Source organism: Schistocerca gregaria, chromosome 9 (genome assembly GCF_023897955.1).
Source record: "Schistocerca gregaria isolate iqSchGreg1 chromosome 9, iqSchGreg1.2, whole genome shotgun sequence".
Lineage (NCBI taxonomy): Eukaryota > Metazoa > Arthropoda > Insecta > Orthoptera > Acrididae > Schistocerca > Schistocerca gregaria.
In genome coordinates this window covers 128,697,296-128,718,181 of record NC_064928.1, presented here as the reverse complement: position 1 = coordinate 128,718,181, position 20,886 = coordinate 128,697,296, and the positions used below count along the sequence as shown (strand labels likewise).

The 20,886-nt window shown below is 43.0% G+C and overlaps 1 protein-coding gene across 2 annotated transcripts in view; it reads left to right on the top strand.

The window, feature by feature from the left end:
* The window catches only part of LOC126292288 (BTB/POZ domain-containing protein 9-like), a 294,259-nt gene that overhangs the window by 203,569 nt on the left and 69,804 nt on the right, over window positions 1-20,886 (top strand). For both annotated transcript variants that reach the window (XM_049986204.1, XM_049986205.1), the window contains 2 exons: window positions 2,617-2,826; window positions 12,313-12,442. In XM_049986204.1, the coding sequence (XP_049842161.1) occupies window positions 2,617-2,826; window positions 12,313-12,442 (340 nt within the window). The remainder of the gene's footprint in view (window positions 1-2,616; window positions 2,827-12,312; window positions 12,443-20,886) is intronic.

The following is a 20,886-nucleotide window of genomic DNA, read 5'->3' as shown; positions in this document are numbered from 1 at the left end:
ATTTAGTTGAATTTACAGCCTTTAGATTAGACTGATTTATTGTGTAACTGAAGTTTAACAAATTCCTTTTAGCACTCATGTGGATGACCACTTTTCGTTATTTAGCGTTAGCTGCCAATTTTCTCCTCCGAATGTGAAAATATTTTGTTGGAGTTCACCTATATAGGGAGAAATGATCCTTGTAATAAAATAAGGGTAATCAGAGCTCGCACAGAAAGATTTAACTGTTTGTACACTCCTGGAAATGGAAAAAAGAACGCATTGACACCGGTGTGTCAGACCCACCATACTTGCTCCGGACACTGCGAGAGGGCTGTACAAGTAATGATCACACGCACGGCACAGCGGACACACCAGGAACCGCGGTGTTGGCCGTCGAATGGTGCTAGCTGTGCAGCATTTGTGCACCGCCGCCGTCAGTGTCAGCCAGTTTTCTGTGGCATACGGAGCTCCATCGCAGTCTTTAACACTGGTAGCATGCCGCGACAGCGTGGACGTGAACCGTATGTGCAGTTGACGGACTTTGAGCGAGGGCGTATAGTGGGCATGCGGGAGGCCGGGTGGACGTACCGCCGAATTGCTCAACACGTGGGGCGTGAGGTCTCCACAGTACATCGATGTTGTCGCCAGTGGTCGGCGGAAGGTGCACGTGCCCGTCGACCTGGGACCGGACCGCAGCGACGCACGGATGCACGCCAAGACCGTAGGATCCTACACAGTGCCGTAGGGGACCGCACCACCACTTCCCAGCAAATTATTGACACTGTTGCTCCTGGGGTATCGGCGAGGACCATTCGCAACCGTCTCCATGAAGCTGGGCTACAGTCCCGCACACCGTTAGGCCGTCTTCCGCTCACGCCCCAACATCGTGCAGCCCGCCTCCAGTGGTGTCGCGACAGGCGTGAATGGAGGGACGAATGGAGACGTGTCGTCTTCAGTGATGAGAGTCGCTTCTGCCTTGGTGCCAATGATGGTCGTATGCGTGTTTGGCGCCGTGCAGGTGAGCGCCACAATCAGGACTGCATACGACCGAGGCACACAGGGCCAACACCCGGCGTCATGGTGTGGGGAGCGATCTCCTACACTGGCCGTACACCTCTGGTGATCGTCGAGGGGACACTGAATAGTGCACGGTAAATCCAAACCGTCATCGAACCCATCGTTCTACCATTCCTAGACCGGCAAGGGGACTTGCTGTTCCAACAGGACAATGCACGTCCGCATGTATCCCGTGCCACCCAACGTGCTCTAGAAGGTGTAAGTCAACTACCCTGGCCAGCAAGATCTCCGGATCTGTCCCCCATTGAGCATGTTTGGGACTGGATGAAGCGTCGTCTCACGCGGTCTGCACGTCCAGCACGAACGCTGGTCCAACTGAGGTGCCAGGTGGAAATGGCATGGCAAGCCGTTCCACAGGACTACATCCAGCATCTCTACGATCGTCTCCATGGGAGAACAGCAGCCTGCATTGCTGCGAAAGGTGGATATACACTGTACTAGTGCCGACATTGTGCATGCTCTGTTGCTTGTGTCTATGTGCCTGTGGTTCTGTCAGTGTGATCATGTGATGTATCTGACCCCAGGAATGTGTCAATGAAGTTTCCCCTTTCTGGGACAATGAATTCACGGTGTTCTTATTTCAATTTCCAGGAGTGTATTTCCCACTCGCTGTTGGGAATGGAAAAGTAGGGAAAAAGCTTGAAGATGGCCTGATAAACCCTCTGCCAGGCACTTAATTGGGAATTACATTAGTCATGTAGATGTAGATAAATCTGAAGAGAGAAATCGCAGCATAATTGTGGGTAAATGTGTGTCATAACAGCAATAACGAAATGAAGTAATCTGATTGTATTGCCAGTTAAAAGGTCAGTGATCATCGGTTGGAGCATGTTGCATAGTTTGAAAATATGAAATAATACTGAGAAGTGTTGCAGTAGGTGTCAGACATGCAAAGCCTGCAGTAGTGAATGCGAATAGAAGCTTTTGGTTTGCCAGAAGGATTCTGCGTAAGTACAGTGCATCTGCAAAGAGAATTGCTTAAGAGATGCTTATGCAATCAATTCTACAGTATCCCTCTGGCGTTTGAAGTCTCAGTGAAGTAGGGCTGAACAAATTCAGAGATGTTCTGAGATTGTAACAGTTCTACATAGTCCATGTGAAAGTTCAGCAGGGACACTTGGCGGAATGTAAGTGAGACTCTGTGAAAGAAAGGCAAGATTGTCCTCAGTGAGTACTATTAAGTAAATTTAAAAAACTGGTGTTCAGTGGAGACTGTCACATTTTGCTACTAGAGTCTTATATCTTTAGTATGGGTCGTGGGAATAAGACAGATTGAGGCATGTACACACACAAATAGATAATATTTTTTTTCCTCATTGGTGCACAAATGGAGTAAGGCAAAAAAATGCTAATATTGATAAAAAGGCCATGCACTGTATAGTGGTTTGGGGAATCTATTTCTTGGACTTTTTAATAAGTTTGTGTTATGGGTATGACTGGTTTTTATTTACTTTTATTGTAATGGTGTTTTATTTAACCAATAATTAATGCTGATAACTTTGTTCTGTGACTAATGATAATTTACTAAATCTTGTGATGTCAACTGATCTGTTTCAGGCAAGAAAATTTGCAGTTGTGTGCAATGAGTAGTCACCACCACTTGGGGCCCAATGCCCCAACTGGAGAGATCGAACACATGAACTTCTTGTCTGAGCATATCGGGGCCTTGTACCTGAATGATGAGTACAGCGACGTCGTCCTCTCTGTTGATGGGCACAAGTTCCACGGGCATAAAGTTATTCTTGCAGCGAGAAGTGATTACTTCAGGTACAGCAAATATTTAACTACTGTACTGTGAAATATGGTTACTGTTGCTAATTTAGATATGTGTTATGAAAAATTGATGGAAAGTATCCTCTCGGTACTATAAAAATTCTTAAGTATTTGTTGTTCCTTTGTTTTTGAAGCTTGTTTTCCACATTTGCAGTTTTACAATTGGTTTGGAGGCTATTATGCCTTTTGTGACTGTGTGAAATCATTTGGACCAGATGGGTTTCACTGTGTTCAAAGCATTAACAGTTGTGGTTTTGTTTACAATCATATTTTCTCATTTTAAATTCAATTATTTGTGTAATTGGACCACACAGATCTTCATTATCACTGGCATCTTTTCAGTAGACGTATTCTATCTCATCTTGCACAACCTTCTTTGTTTCATTTCGGTCAGTTCTCAATTGGACATCAATCTCCATTCGTGGTTATTCTTTCAGAATATTATGTGGTTTTATTATTAATGTTGCAGATGCAATGTGCACATCTTGGCTACCTGTAGGCCTGTATACAGTTTCCTGCCATCATCGGAGAATTATTTTACAGTTTTTTTTTTTGTTGTAATATTTAAAATAAGCTCTTATTTTACAATATATATATATATACAGGCAGCTGAAATCAAGGGGATGATTAGCTGCTCAGTTGGCCATTCCAATCGTGTCATCATGTATCGACTTCCAGTCGGTTTACACTTTTCAGTGCTGAAATATGTGTGGTTCTGAAGGTACTGGAGCAGATATGGCTTCATTGAACGAAATCATTTTCCATCTGCTCTGGTTCCCTTAGTATGCTGCATGAATTGCAGCAAATGTATCAAGTAGAGAAGATGATTGAAGTGGTACAGGAAAAACTGCTATTTTTCAACAGCTGTGGAAGCAGGTAACATTTTGCTGGGTACCAGAGCAAGTGAGGCTTTTGGGGAAACAAGGTAGCCACTGTAGCTGGGGAATCTATGTACCTCAACCCTCCAGGCTGTCACGTCATGAAAAATTCATGCAACTGTGGAGGAGGAGGATTGGCAAGACAGGAGGAGGAAAAATAAACTGTGGTTGGTTGAGCCAACAATCTGGCAGTGTGTACCTCATACTGATAACTGCAGTGATATGAAGTTATCACTGTCCAGCTCTGAATAGGACACAGAGCATTAATGCACGGCTTCGTGCTTCCGCTGACACCTTCGTCATATGAGTGACCTTAAGCCATGTTTTAATACATTTTATATTGAGCCAAGAAGACAGTGGCAATTTTAACTAACAATGGGATGAAAGTTGGGCTCCAACCTAAGTTCCTGGATTGTGGCCTTTAGTGTGTTACTTAGTTGCTGGCTTACCTTTCTTTCCTTCCCCCCCTCCCCCTAGTGATTGACCAGTTAGATACATACCTGAGAGTCTCTTAATCACTTCTTTGTTGGCTCTGTCTTTTGTTTTAAACAAAAGAACTAATATAAGAACAAAAGAAATATAAGTAAACTATTTCATTTTTATTTCAGTGTAGTTGTACTTAATTTTAAGTGATTTTTAACCAGATCTTCTTGTCATATTTTAGTACGGTCACTAAAGACCTGGAGCTTGCATGTCACTGCAGAAACCCTATTGCTTCAGACTGGGCAGTCTTTCGGGTCACTCAGAAGATGGCTGAAAGGTATACAGCTGAAATATCACGTGGTGAAAAAGGGTTTCTGTGGTTGCTGACCTGAAGTCTAAAGGATGATTCATTGCATTTGTGAAGACGCTCATCATCATTATCGTCTTCTTTGATAACAATCTGAAGAGTTTTTCACTTGAAAGAAGAGATGGAAACCACTTAAAGCAATGGCTGTAAGACATATTCTTCCCACCAAAATGGCTCACCAAATTTTCGGCTTTTGGCTGCATGTGACTGAGTATTTTTGTCTTTATGCCTAAACATTGAATAAACTGCAACTATTTAATGGCCATTCTGTCAGTCAGTCAATCATTTTAGCAGATCTCTCACAATGTACGGGAAGGTGTGCCAGTTTCACATTTTAACAGGTTTATTCAGAAAAGAATGTTTTACTGGTTTAGACAGTGACTGGGTATATAATTCTTCTTTAACATTTTAAAAGCACACAGTAATTCATGGAAACAATCAGACTTGGTACGCAATTACTACCCTACCCCCTCTCCCCTCTCTACGGGTACAGGGGTTAGAGTAGGCCCGAGGTATTCCTGCCTGTCGTATGAGGTGACTAAAAGGAGTTTCACACGTTTCGACCTTTGGGTGATAGCCCCCTGTAGGGTTTGACCTCCACTCTTCAAAATTTTCCGAAAGAGCGAGCCAATTGGGGAAGGGTGCCTTAAAAGGTGTATCATGTCCATCATGCATTGAGACTTTCTTGTTGTCACATTGCAGCCGTGCCCATTCTCCATCTCTTGGGCGAGGACACCTTCCTGGGTGCGTTTTCCACCATGGAATTCTTTGCATCTGACATCCAGCATGGTAGCCAGTCCGTTGTGGTGGGGCTGCCATGTAACTTGTTGGTTGTAGCCTCTGCTGATGCCTGCGACGTTAACTCCCCACGTTTGCCAAGGGGTAGATGTCCATGCCCCTGGGGCATCAGTACTGTGGGAAATGGCAATCCTGCCAGGTGGCCTTTGCTGCGGCTGGGTGGCAGCCTGTGGGGAGGGCCCCTGGTCAGAGTGGGTCAGTGCGGATGACACGCGATGAAGCATAGTCTATCATCTCTTGCTGGTGGTGAAACACCAGCAGTCTCTAAGCGATCACTAACTTGACTCAGTGCACAGAAGTGCGACCCCAAATCGTTCCCCTCCATGGCCACAACATGGGAGGAATGTCAGGCTAAGGATGACAGTGGATCTTATTCGCCCCGGTACCTTGTATGTTCGAGAGCTGATGGGGAATCTTACATGATGAGGCCTCAGTTTTTTGTTGAGTATTTAGAAGAAAAGTTCGGGGAGATGGAGGGCATGTCCAAAATGAGATCTGGGTCAGTCTTCATCAAAACAGCATCCTCTGCCCAGTCATAGGAGTTACTTGCTTGTGACAAGCTGGGGGATGTTCCTGTAACCATCACACCCCATAAGAGATTAAATATGGTCCAGGGTATAATATTTCACCGAGACCTTCTTTTGCAGTCAGACGATGAGCTGCGCGCCAATTTACAGTGGCGAGGTGAACATTTCTTGCGGCGTGTCACCAGGGTCCAAAGGACAATCGGGTTGCCATGCCAACGGTGCCTTCATCTCGGCCTTTGAGGGTGATACGTTGTCCGAGAAGGTCAAGGTGATGGTCTACCGGTGTGATGGAAAACCCTGTATTCCTCTCCTGATGTGGTGCTTTAAGTGCTGGAAGTTCGGCCATGTCTTCCCACTACTTCCAGCGTCACATGCCGAGATTATGGACGCCCATCACATCCCAAAACTCCATGTGCCCCGTCTCCCATCTGTGTACACTGCAGAGAGCACCATTCATCTTGCTCGCCTGACTGCAGGATTCTCCAGAAAGAAAGGAAAATCTTGGAGTAAAAGACCCTGGACAGACTGGCCTACATTGAGGCTAAGAGAAAAGTTGGACACCTGTATCCTGTGCATGTGACATCATCTTACGCCTTTGCTACAACAGTTCTGGCACCACCATTTCCGCTATCTCAGGTCACCTCTCAGAGCCAGAAGACTAACCTGCCCCCTTGATGATGGGGGCATTTCCCTCCCTGTTGCTCCTGCACCACCTACTTCGGGAGCAACCCCCCCCCCCCTCCCCCACCTGCCCAATCATGGGGGATGTCTGTCCACACGTCTAAGCTGTTCCCATGTTTCTTCTAGTGGGAAAGACAACATCCGCCAGTGGCACAAGAACCCAAGAGTAGCTGGTCATAGGGCTTCACGCTTATCCTCAGTCCCAGAGACTGAGACCGTGAAGTCCTCCCAGGCAGGAAAACTCAAGGAGCTGCGAGAGAAATCAAAAAGAAAACCGCCAAGACCAAGGAAACTGCGGTGGCACCCACACCATCACTACCTAAAAGCTCTGTGGCTGAGAATGGGGTGCAGATTTTGGCGTCTGCTTAGAACCTAGATCTCGCCAGACCCTCAGACACAATGGATATAGACTGCTCAGGCAATAAATTGGTGGCAGCAGGTGACTGTGAGGCGTAAACTGTGTCATTGAATGTTCCATGCCTTCCTAGTCTCACGGTGTCATCCTCCAGTGAAATTGCGGTGGTTGTTTCCACCGCCTGGCTGAGCTATGGCAACTGTTAAGCTTTACACCTGCTATCCGCATTGCCCTCGAGCAAACCTGTTTCCCAGCAATGCGGACCGCTGCCCTCCGCGGCTGTAAGGGATATTACAGGAACCGTAGTGACTATAATATGTGTGTCATGTGGAGTTTGCGTTTATGTCTTAAACTCAGTCTGTAGTGAACATGTGCCCCTTCAAACCTCTCTTGAAGATATGGCTGTCAGGATAAGGACGACGCAGGAAATAACTGTCTGCAATGTATATCTTCCTCCAGATGGTGCAGTATCCTTGAATGTATTAGCTCACTGATAATTAACTTCCTAAACCTTTCCTAACTCTGGGAGATTTTAATGCCCATAACCCCTTGTGGGGTGCTACCTTGGTAACAGGCCGAGGCAAAAATGTCGAAACTTTACTGCCACAATTCTATCTCTGCCTCTTAAATACTGAGGCTGCCATACATTTCAGTGTGGCTCATGGTAGCTACTCGGCCATTGATTTATCAATTTTCAGCCCAGGACTTCTCCCATTTATCTATTGGAGAGCACATGATGACCTGTGTGGTAGTGACCACTTCCCGATCTTTCTGTCACTGTCCCAGCGTCAGGCACACAGACGCCTGCCCAGATGGGCTTTGAACAAGGCGGGCTTGGGAACTTTCACCTCTGCTGTCACCGCTGAATGTCCCCCACATGGTAATATCGCTGTGATGGTTGAGCAGGTGACTAGCACAATTGTTTCTGTGGCAGAAAACGCAATCCCTTGCTCTTTAGAGTGCCTGAGGCGTAAGGCAGTCCCTTGGTAGTCACCGGAAGTCGCTGAAGCAATTAAGGAGCATTGGTGAGCATTACAGTGGCATAAGCAGCACCATCCTCTGCAGCACCTCACAACCTTTAAATGGCTCTGTGCCCATGTTCACTATCTTATTAAACAACGGAAGGAGGACTGTTCGGAGAGATACATCTCTACCACTGGGTGCCACACGTCACCTTCCCAAGTCTGGGCATAGATAAAATGTCTTTTCGGGTACCAGACTCCAACAGCTGTCCCCGGTGTTACCATAAATGGCTAGTTATGTATCGCTGAAAACACAATTGCCGAGCACTTTGAGAACTTTGCTTGAGCCTCTGCGTCGGAGAATTACCCCCCAGCATTTTGCACACTCAAATGGCGGCTGGAAGAGAATGTCCTCTCATTGACTACACGCTGCAGTGAATCCTATAACGCCCCATTTACAGAGTGGGAGCTCCTTAGTGCCTTTGCACATTGCCCTGGCACAGCTCCTGGGCCTGATCGTATCCACAGCCAGATGATTCAATATCTCTCATGTGACTGCAAGCGACATCTTCTCATCATCTTCAGCCAGATCTGGTGCGATGGCGTCTTTCCATTGCAATGGCAGGAGAACACCATCATTCCGGTGCACAAACCCAGTAAAAACGTGCTTGATGTGGGTAGCTATCGGCCCCTCAGCATCACTAACATTATTTGTAAGCTGCTGGAATGTATAGTATGTCGGCAGTTAGGTTGGGTTCTGGAGTCACGTGGCTTGCTGGCTCCACGTCAGGGCGGCTTCCACCAGGGTTGCTCTACTACTGATAATCTTGTGTCCATCGAGTCTGCCATCCAAATAACCTTTTCCAGGTGGCAACACGTGATTGCCATCTTTTTTGACTTATGTGAAACATATGACACAACTTGGTGACGACATATTCTTGCCACATTGTATGAGTGGGGTCTCCGGGGACCACTCCCGATTTTTATCCAAAACTTCCTGTCGCTCTGTACTTTCCGTGTACAAGTTGGTGACTCCCATAGTTCTATCTATATCCAGGAGAATGGAGTCCCACAAGGCTCTGTATTGAGTGTCTCTATTTTTAGTGGCCATTAACGGTCTAGCAGCAGCTGTCGGGCCCTCCGTCTCACCTTCTCTGTATGCAGACAACTTCTGCATTTCGTACTGCTGCTCCAGTACTGTTATTGCTGAGTGGCACCTCCAGGGAGCCATCCACGAGGCACAGTCATGGGCTCTAGCCCATGGCTTCCAGTTTTCAGCTGCGAAGTCATGTGTCGTGCACTTCTGTCAGCGTCGTACCGTTCATCCGGAACCCGCACTTTACCTTCATGATGATCCACTCACTGTTGTGGAGACATCAATTCTTAGGACTGGTTTTCAATGCTAGATTGACTTGGCTCCCTCATATTCGTCAGCTTAAGCAGAAGTGCTATCAACACGTCAATGCCCTCCAATGCCTGAGCAACACCAGTTGGGATGCAGATCGCTGTACGCTGCTACAGCTCTACGGAGCCCTTGTCCAGTCCTGAATTGACTATGGGAGTGTGGGTTATGGTTCAACCCTGTGCACCACTGTGGGGTTCAATTAGCGATGGGAGCTTTTAGGACGAGTCTGGTGACCAGCATAGTAGTGGAGGCTGGTTTCCCTCCACTGCAGATCAGACGTGCACAACTGTTCGCCAGTTACGCAGCACACATTCATAGTTCCCTTGAGCATCCGAATTACCGTCTCCTTTTCCCGCCCACGGCAGTCCATCTCCCATGTCGACAGCCCAAAATGGGGACTAACGATTGTGGTTTGCATGCAGTTCCCTCTCTCTGAACTGGAGTCCTTCCATATACCACCTCTATTTGCGGTCTGTTCATGTACACCTGCATGGTGTACGCCTCGGCCGCAGCTTCATCTGGACCTTTTGCATGGCTCTAAGGACTCTGTTAACCCTGCCGCTATAACTTCCTCTCGTTTCTTGACCTGCTCTGGGCTCGCATTCGGGAGGACGACGGTTCAATCCCGCGTCTGGCCATCCTGATTTAGGTTTTCCGTGATTTCCCTAAATCGCTCCAGGCAAATGCCGGGATGGTTCCTTTGAAAGGGCACAGCTGACTTCCTTCCCTAATTCGATGAGACCGATGACCTCACTGTCTGGTCTCCTTCCCCAAAACAACCAACCAACCAACCTACCTACCAACCTGTTCTGGGGCTCTGAAGTGGTTTACACTGACGGCTCAATGGCTGATGGTCACGTAGGCTCTGCATATGTTCATGGAGGACATACTGAGCAGCACTCCTTGCCAGTTGGCTGCAGTGCTTTCACTGCAGAGCTGGTGTCCATATCTCGTGCTCTTGAGTACATCTGCTCATGCCCTGGCGAGTCATTTCTCCTGTGTACTGACTCATTGAGCAGCTTACAAGCTGTCAATCAGTGCTACTTTCGCCACCCTCTGGTAGTGTCCATTCAGGAGTCAGTCTATGCCAGCTAACAGTCCTGTTCCGTGGTGTGTGTGTGTGTGTGTGTGTGTGTGTGTGTGTGTGTGTGTATGTGTGTGTGTACCTCAGGGCATGCCAAATCCCCGGAAACGAATTTACCGACAGGCTGGCCAAACAGGTGATGCAGAAACTGCTTCTGGAGATAGGCATCTCCAAAGGTGACCTGTGTTCTGTCTTGCACCACAGGGTTTTCCGGCTTTGGGAGACAGATTGGCATATCAGCATGCATAGCAAACTGTGTGTCGTTAAGGAGACTGTGAATGTGTGGAAGTCTTCCATGCAAACCTCTCGCAGGGAATCAATTGTCCTCTGCATTGGCCATACGTGGCTAATGCATGGTTACCTACTCCATCACGAGGACCCATCTCAGTGTCGCTGTGGCTCCCAAATGACAGTCGTCCACCTCTTGCTTGACTGCCCACTTTTAGCAGCTGTGCGACAGACTTTTAACTTCCCAGTTCCCTGCCTTTGGTGGTGGACGACAACGCCTCCACAGCACCTTTAGTTTTACGTTTTATCTGTGGGAGTGGGTTTTATACTTCTGTGTAGTTCTTAATGCATTTCCTTTGCCCCTGTGTGTCCTCCACCTTAGTGCTTTTAGGGTGGAGGTTTTAATGTGCTGCAGAGTGGCTGGCTTGCCCTTTTTATTCTTGTGGTTGGCCAACCACTGTGATCTGCTTTCATGTTTTACTCTCTTCTGTTTCTAGCGTCTCTGTTGTTTTCTTGTTCTCTTTTGTTCCTTTTAGTGTTCGTTGCCTTCCCTTCATTCTTATGGCTTTTCCTTTCTTTCCGTTTTGTGTTATATGTTTCGTGCATTTTATTCTCACACTTGTGGCATTGTTTTATTAGGAACAAGGGACTGATGACTTCGTAGTTTGGTCCCTTCTCCCATCTTTAAAACCAACCAACCTTGATTGCTAGTGACTTGCCATTAGATGAAGAAAACATGTGACTCTCACAAAGTTGCCACAATCGCGATATTTGTAAACAGTTCTTGCTTTCATTTTACAACTTGTTCTTGTTGCTGATAATGCATTAAGCAGTCTGATAAAGTACAAGTGGCAGGTGGCTTGTGACATGGTTATTTCTTTGCAGGTCTTCAGAAACTTGAATCACAATTTTTGTACTGCCAAATGTTGAAGACAAAGCTTTTTGGTGCCAAGAAATTATAGGCTTGCCATGTTTTTGGCAAGAAACAGAAGTTGCTAGAGATTTAGGATAAGTGGTATCATTGATCATCAAAGTAAAAATGGGATTGGAATTTTCAGTTTTCTGTGTCAGAATATCACCATGTACTTAGTGTGTGAAGAATGGACCACTGTAAACTTATTACCCATTGTTATTAATTGACTCTTGGAAAAGCTGTAGTTGTAATTATTGGGCAGTGTGGTACATTGGTACAGGGAGACAGGATGAGGGGGAAAATTTCAGACACTATAGAATTAGTCAGTGTAAAGATGTTGTAGTAAAGTGTCAATTATGCGAATGTTGATCAGCTGAACTGTTACTTGCTCTACGATATTGATGGAAGCTGACGAAATGAATTAAAATTTGTGCTGTTGCTTGGACTTGAAACTGAGTCTTCTCGCTTTCTAGCCAGGTATGTTAGTCGTGACACCACCGCAGCACAGCACTACAGCTAACATAGCTGCATGGACTACCTTAGTCACAAAGTTATTCAAGTCTTCAGCTTACTTTCCCCTTCTTAGATTGTCCCTATTTTAATTTCTTCAGCTTCCATCATTATTGTAGATAAATATGACCCTGTAGTCTGGAACAAAATGTAATTATATGTTATTTGCCGATTCGTGCTGCTCTCCCTCTGCTACGGTATTGCCGATGCCCCCATAAGCACAATTGATGAGCTGTAGACAATAGTAAACATTCACGCTCTACTATGATCACTTGTGTCAGCTTTGCTGTTAACGATACTTTTCTGTATAGTACCTTGATAATGTAATATGTGTTTTTTCTAATTGCAGAGCTATGCTTTTTGGTGGACTTCGAGAATCACAGCAATCAGAAATTGAGCTTAAGGGAACCTCATTAAGTGCTTTTAAGAGCCTCCTCAAGTACATCTACACTGGTCATATGTCCCTGGCAAACCAAAAGGTATGATAAAACTTTTGTAGCATTTGTTTGTGCTTTGCTTTTTACCATGAAGTTTGTGAATCTTTCCTTGTACTCTTTTCTCATCTTACACTGCTCCTAGCACCCGCATACAACCCCCCCCCCCCCCTCGCAACCTCCCTTTGCCCACTCCCTAACCCTAGATATTTTCATAAAACTTTTTACTGTATGTTCTACTTAAATTACCTGTAGAGTATTCTGCAGAAAGTGGTACACCTTTATCTAGTTCCTTAAGTTACAGACTGTCTCTGTAATTATGCATTTGATGAGCTATTAATTATAGCAAACTGTTAATTTCAGAACTGCCCCAACAGTTGTATGCCATCACTGCTGAGTAATTTTGTTTGTGTGCTTGAAGAGAGCATACAATTTGATCTATAGGAGAACCTTGTTCAGTCTCTTAGAGGATTTTCAGGTCTCATGACAGAACTAAAAAGTGGAAGATGTGAATGGTGGAACTGTGAGTGAGAGGTGTGTGTGCATTTTGAATGGACTGCAGAGTATTTGTGAGGCAGTATACGAAGGTCATTCCGTAAGTCGTGGCAACTATCATATGTCGTGAATGTATGGTTTTACCATAATCTCGGTACTTTCGGAAGCACGCAGCCAACTTTACTGAAAGCATCTGACAGATTGCAACCTCGTGAGAGTCTGGCTCTGTACGGGCACCTGAAACATTCAGTAGGAGGTGCTACAACATGTATCCCCTCTCGCCCAGCCTACTCACCAGATCTCAGTCCATGAGACTTCAACCTCATTCCACAACTGACGAAACTGTTGAGTGGGAGATGATTTGGAAACAGATCAGATATCCTCATGGCATTTTGGCGACAGGTGGCACACACAGATGGCGATGCCAGTGGCATTCGGTGCCTTCCCCATTGTTCACAAAACTGTGTGTATGCTCTGGCACACTATTTGGAAGTGCAGTAGTTGATTTTGATTAATTTTTATTCAATTTGTACTTGTGCACAGTAAATTTGCGCAAGAGTTCCAACTATTGAGCGGGGTGTGTTGGAGGGTACTTTGTGTACTGCTGTCAGTTCTCTATTTTCTATTAGTCACAAATGATTCATGGAAAAGAAATTGCTGGTAAGCCTCTGTGGGGCCTTATCTCTCCCTGATTCTATCTTCATGGTCTCTTCATGAGATATGCATAGGAGGAGACAATATGCTTGTTGACTCTTCTAGGAAAGTATGATCTCAGAACTTTTACTGTAAACCATACATTGATGCAGAGTGCCTCTTTTGCAGCATCTACCACTTGCATTTGGGTTATTAAATGAACGTGCTCTTCTTGGATATTCTTTACTTCCTTTGTCAATCCCATGCGGTACAGATTCGATACTGACGAGCATTATTCAAGTATTGGTACCTCAAAAGATTGTGAGCTACTTCCTTTGTCGACGGGCTGTATTTCCTTAGGGTTTTTCCAGCAAATCTGTCTGGCATCTGCTTTTCCTGAGATTAGTTTTATGCAATTGTTCTACTTTACATTGCTCCGTATACATACTCTTAGATGGATCATAGAAGTAACTGCTTCCAATGATCATTCTGCAATTGTGTAATTGTACAGTGGTTGGTCTCCGTCTGAGTATACACAATACATCACATTGTTTACCTTAAGTGTCAGTTCCCACTCCCTGCACAAACCACTGGTCGTCTACAGGTCTGTCTGCATTTTGCTACAATTTTTTAGCATTGCAACTTCTCTGTATAAAAAAGCATCGTCCACAGGGATTCCAGTGTTGTACACTATATAATTTATATGTATTGTGAAGAGTCATGGCCCTATACCACTCCTTTGTGATGCGTCCAAAGTGAAGTTTATATCTTGAGACTTCTCTCCATTGAGAATAATATGATGATCTTTGTGCTAGAAACTCTTCAATTAATTACACAGCTGGTCTGATATTCCATACCCCAGTATTTTGTCCATAATGCTGCAGTGCAGAAGCCACCAGTGCAATCAGATATTTGAAAATCAGTGTCCTACAGATTATTGTATATTTTTCACTTATGTCTTAAAGTGAACATTTTTTCATGTTTAAGTGAACGGGTTGTGAAAACCGTTAATGCACACATAAGAAATAAAAAGAAACTTGCAACTGACACACTTTATCGTGCAAATGCCATTAGTCAGTGAGGAAATGGTTAGGAATTGAAACTAGCAACACATTTGGTGGCATCTGATTTTATCTGTAATGGATAAGAGGTTATGGTTATAAAAATCAGTGTTTTTTACACTGTAAATAAATGATTGAGACAATAGTTTAACATTGGTTTTATGAAAGCCTTATTTAATATAAACGCAAAGTTCTTACTAAGTAATGACACTTGTTACCATATTCTGGTGCACTCCAGCAAGATATTTACAGACTTCGCATGCCTTTACTATGGTGGATAGAATTTACAGCATTACTGGCAAGCATCAAGGACTCATCAAAGTACAATATAGACACACAGAAAGAGGGATTTGAACATGAAGTCTCAACCATTCTGTAGATTCTCTTTTATTATAAGCACAAGAATAAGAAAATTGTGTGGTGATCAGAATGACTCCTCCAGGCCCATCTTATTGAGCCTTAATGGAAGTTCAGAAGAGCTATACTTGGTAGAACCAACACCTGTAAACTTCAGTTATAGCACTCTAACTAGCATTTCTCGGCTCATCCTTAAGATAGTGTCCAACCACTTGAGGATGGCACAGGAACTGAATTTGGGGGAGCAAAGCAAAAGTAGAAATGTTGATGTTGGTTTCCAAATGTTGCTTTACTTCACGAGATACATCCGTAGTGCCTTAGGTTACTTCTTGGACTACTCCATAGATGAGTGATACAGGTATTATTACCAGTGGCTTTGTGAAACAGTTAAAATTTTTTTAAATAATCTATACTCTAGGACCCAGTAGAATCCATCTCAGATGCTACACAGAATTAGCAGCTAAGTAAGCTGCTGCTTTAATCATTATATTTACAAGGGTGGTTAGATAAGTCTGATAAATTTCCATCAGAGAGAACAATGTTTTTGTTGTGCCTTCATGATTGGTAAGCTTGATTATTCCAAGGATCACATACAGAACTTCACTGTGTAGTGTACAGTTTATTGTTGACAGCTGTCTGAATTTTTCAGTGCCAACGGCAACTGAAAATGGGGAAACAGTTTGCTGCAGTTATTAAACATTTTCATTTTAAGGGCCGGACTGCCACACAGATGGAAAGAGAATTGGATGAAATTCACGTGGACTCTGCACCATCATTGAAGACTGTTTACTTTTGGAGTAATGAATTTAAATTCTGATCAGACAAAAACAATCCGGTTGTCCAATTGAAGTCACTTCAAAGGAAGTTGTGGACAAAATGTTGGGGTAATGTAAGACCACCGAATTATTGAGATAGCTGAGACAGTAGACATTTCAATTGATCGATTGCATAATATCCTATGCAGAGAATTGGCTGTGAAGAGGCTGTATGTACAAGGCAGTTGCTGTAATTGTTCACAGTAGACAAAAAGCACAAATGTCACAACATTTCATTACAAATGTGTGGCGATGTTTAACTGCAATCTGCAAGACTTTTATGCCAATTTGTGACTCTTGATGAAACCTAGATCCACAATTACACGCCAGTCAAAAAACAATAGAGAAAGGCTGATGAAAGAACACTGAAGACAGCAAGGACTGTTTTGTCAGCTGACAAGGTGATGGCCACTGCTTTTTGGGATTCCCAAGGAATAATTCTCATAGACTACTTGGAAAAAGGCAGAAATATAACTTGACCCTATTACACTTCTTTGTTAGATTGTTTGAAACTTGGGTTGACTGAAAAAAAGATAAAGGTTGGCACGCAAAAAGTTCTTTCACCAGGATAATGCACCATCTCACACACCAGTGATAACAGTGGGGAAAGTACATCAATTTGACTTTGAATTGGTTCCTCATCCACCTTATTCGCTAGACATAGCCCCAAGTGACTTCTTCCTGAAACTGTAGTTTGCTGGGAAGAAAGTTTCATCAAATGAAGAAGTTGCAGTAAGTTAACGAGTATTTTTCTGATAGGATGTAATAGTTGGAAAATCCCTGGACCAAGTATGATCCCTCAAAGAAGACTGTGGAGAAGTAAGGTGAGTTGTTTATGAAACACTTTTTTCTTTTTTTTTATTTACCAGACTTATCGAACAAGCCTCATGCTAGATAGATCCCTTAATAACTATGCTCAGAGTTTGGGAAATGCTCAGGTCTCTCCGGTCTACTAGAAGAGCGGCAGAGGTGGTCACAAAACTGCTGTCAAATCTTAGAATATTGTCTAGGACCCTACAACATATGGACATTGATATGTTCAAACATAATGAGCTATTCGCAATAGACTGACCTGCTCCAAGCAACCAGCACGGGTTCTGAAAACGTCAACCATTTGGAACTCGATATGGACTTTTCTCACATACATTCCTAAAAGCCATGGATTCAGGCAATCAGATGAATGCAGTATTTCTTGACCACGTTTTTTTTTTTTTTTTTTTTTTTTTTTTTTAACAAAAGTATGCTTATATGGAGTATCAAATAAAATTTATGATGTGGTGGAGGATTTCCTGGTAGGCAGCATGCAGCATATTATCTTGGATGGAGAGACAGCAACATAAGCAGAAGTAACTTCAGGCATTCCTCAGTAAAGTGTGCTGGGACTCTTGCAGATCATGTTGTGTATTAATGACATGACATAAAATAGTAATAGTACTCTCACAGTTTTTGCGTATGGTATGGTATTATTATGTGTAATGAAATATTGACAGAAGAAAGTTGCAGAAATATTCAGGTGGATCTTGATAAGATTTAAAAGTGGTGCAGTGATTAACAACTTGCTTTGAATATGTAGAAATGTGAAATTATGCACTTCACAAGAAGAGATTGTTTTCTGTGGACTACAATATTCGCTACTGGAATCAATCAACTGGTAGAAATAATGAGTGTAACTATTTGCAGGGATATAAAATGCAATGGTACATTAGGCTCAGTCAAAGATTACAGGATGATTGCATTTCTCCAGTTCCCCACCAATCAGAGGACATGGCTCATAAAGAACTTGTGCGTCCGAACTTATAATATTGCTCAAGTGTTTGGGGCCCATACCAAGTATGACTGATAAGGGATATTGGACATATGCATAGTAGGGCAACTTTGCCGTTTTGTTTATGAAACACGAAGGCGTGTGAGAGTAGCTGACCCTATTGCACGTACAATAGCTTCTTACTGACCATCGCTCATTGCAGCAGAACTACTGATACATAAAGACATTTGTGGATAACAGCTAGTTTCTTTTTATACTTACAATACGGGAAGTTCAAAACACAGTATCAGTTGCCCAAAGCGGTTTGATGCAACCCCAAAGGCCACACAGCTCTGTGGTAGAAAGCTTGCTGCCGTGTGAGATATCCAGGTTTGATTTCCGGCTGATGATGTTCCAGAAAACAGTAGTTTTTATTAATGAGCAACATCGTATAGTTTGTTAGCTAGTTCATTCTTCACAGATGTACCCTCAAAGATGCTAATTTGCCCACCACAAACCTTACATGATACAGTATCTTGTAAAACTTGTCCTAACACACTCAAATCTAATTTACATGATCTCTTTTGTCAATAAATAAATCCTCATGGTTTTAAAGTTTCATCCTCAAAGCAGTAGTTGGCGTGTCCTTTTCATGTGCCTGTGAAACATCTATTTCAGGATCAGCACTGGATTCAGATCCTGCCATATGCTGATTTCCATGGAAACATCGTTTCTTAAACGAAATCTTTCTTTTCCTCATGTTGAAAAGAGGTATAAGAACATATAATAGTACACCAAACCAATACATTTATCGTTAAACACCTACAAAACAATACACCCACAAAGTAAATCCACAAGATGCATGTGCAATACTGTCATTTCCGTTTACACAGTGCATCCACTCTTAATATGAATCCAAGGTACAAATAGCTGAAAACCACAGCCTTTTTGGTTGAATAGTTCGAGATAGCAAGTCAATGCAGAAAGACTGGATTTTTTTTACACTTGCACTATTAACTTTCAAATAATAAAAAGTACACTTATAATTGTAATTAATCTACAATTATGATGCATAAAATTATTCAAGAGCGATCAGATAATATTACCAGATAATAATCAGAAAAGTCACTTTTTGTGACCAATTTTACCATACATACTCACCTTAATATATTTTCTAAGATAAGTCATAGGGTCAGTATTGCCTCATGTGTTCAAACATTACTACAGAATCCAAACAAATCCTCCCTGAGCTCAGCTTCTACCAGTCTTTCCACTCGTCTGTAAAGAATTCGTGTTAGTATTTTGCAGCCATAACTTATTAAACTGATGTTCAATAATTTTCACACCTGTCAACACCTTCTTTTTTGGGATTGGAAGTATTATATTCTTCTTTAAGTCTGAGGGTATTTTGCCTGTCTCATACAATGTTGTTCACCATATGGCAGAGTTTTGGCTTTCCCAATGCTATCAGTAGTTACAAGGGAATGCTGTCTACTCCCGTGGCCTTGTTTCGACTTAGGTCTTTCAGTGCTCTGTCAAATTCTTCATGCAGTGTGATAGCTCGCATTTGATTTTCATCTATGTCCTCTTCAATCTCCATAATATTTCCCTCAAGTGCATCACCCTTGTATAGACCCTCTATACATTCCTTCCAGCTTTCTGCTTTCTCTTCTTTGCTTAGAACTGGTTTTCCATCTGAGCTCTTGATATTTGTACAAGTGGTTCTATTTTCTTCAAAGGTCTTTATAATTTTCCAGTAAGCATATATATCTTACCCACTAGTGATATATGCCTCTACATCCTTACATTTGTCCTCTAGCCATCCCTGTTTAGCCATTTATGTGATGTTTCCTCTTGTCTTTTTACCTACTTGATCCTCTGCTGCCTTTACTATTCCATCCCTCAAAGCTATCCATTCCTCCTCCTGTCAACTGTTCCCAAATGCTCTCTCTGAAACACTCTACAACCTCTGGATATTTCAGTTTATCCAGATCCCATCTCCTTAAATTCCCACGTTTTTGCAGTTTCTTCAGTTTTATATACAGTTCATAGCCAATAGATTGTTGTCAGAGTCCACATCTGCCCCTGGAAATGTCTTAAAATTGAAAACCTGGTACCTAAATGTGTCTGAAAATTATAAACAAAGTGTTAGCCATGATTAAGTTGTGCCCTGTGCAAACTTCTAGCAGATGGCTCCTCTTTCATTCCTTACCCCCATTCTGTATTCACCTACAACTTTTCCTTCTCTTCCTTTTCCTACTATGGAATTCCAGTCCCTCATTTTCGTCTCCCTTCACTATCTGAATAATTTCTTTTATCACATCATATATTTCTTCAATCTCTTCATTGTCTGCAGAGCTAATTGGCATATGAATTTCTACTACTGTGGTAGGCGTGGGCTTTGTGTGTGTTTGGCTACAATAATGCGTTCACTATGCTGTTCATAGTAGCTTACCAGTGCTACTAATTTTTAAACCTACTCCTACATCATCCGTATTTGATTTTGTATTTATGATCCTGAATTCACTTGACAAAAAGTCTTGTTCCTCCTGCCACTGAGCTTCACTAATTCCCTCTACATGTAATTTTAACTTATCCATTTCCCTTTTTAAGTTTTCTAACCTACCTACCTGATTAAGGGATCTGACATTCCACGTTGCGATCTGTAGAACATGTTTTGGTCCTCCTGAGAAGTCCTTGCCCGAAGATCTGATTTGTGGACTATTTTACCTCTGGAATATTTTACCCAACAGGATGCCATCATCATTTAACCATACCATCAAGCTGCATGCCCTTGGGAAAGCATTATGGTTGTAATTTCCCCTTGCTTTCAGCGGTTCGCAGTACCAGCACAGCAAGGCCATTTTGGTTAATGTTACAAGGCCAGATCAGTCAATCATCCAGACTGTTGCCCTTGCAACTACTGAAAAGGCTGCTGCCCCTCTTCAGGAACCACATGGTTGTCTGGCCTCTCAACAGATACCCTTCCATTGTAGTTAAACCTGTGGTATGGCTCCCTGTATTGCTAAGGCATGCAAGCCTGCTCACCAGCGGCAGGTTCCATGTTTCTGGGGGGGAGGCGTAGGGGTTGAATGCCTATGTCATTTAGATATAAAATTTACTAAATATATGTTAATTAAAACATATATAACTAATTTTTTTATGAAAAATGCACATCTTCTTATTTCTAATTCCACATCTTGCAACAAAATTCCTATTCTTATTGTTAGTCACTGATCTTTCATAAAAGATTAATAAAAATGGTTTAAAATAAAGAGTATAATTGTTCTATCTGTGTGTATTTTAAGTGCCACAGAAATGGTTGTAGAACATGCACCTTTGATTAAAAATTTTCAATGCCAGTATCGAACCCAGACTACCCAC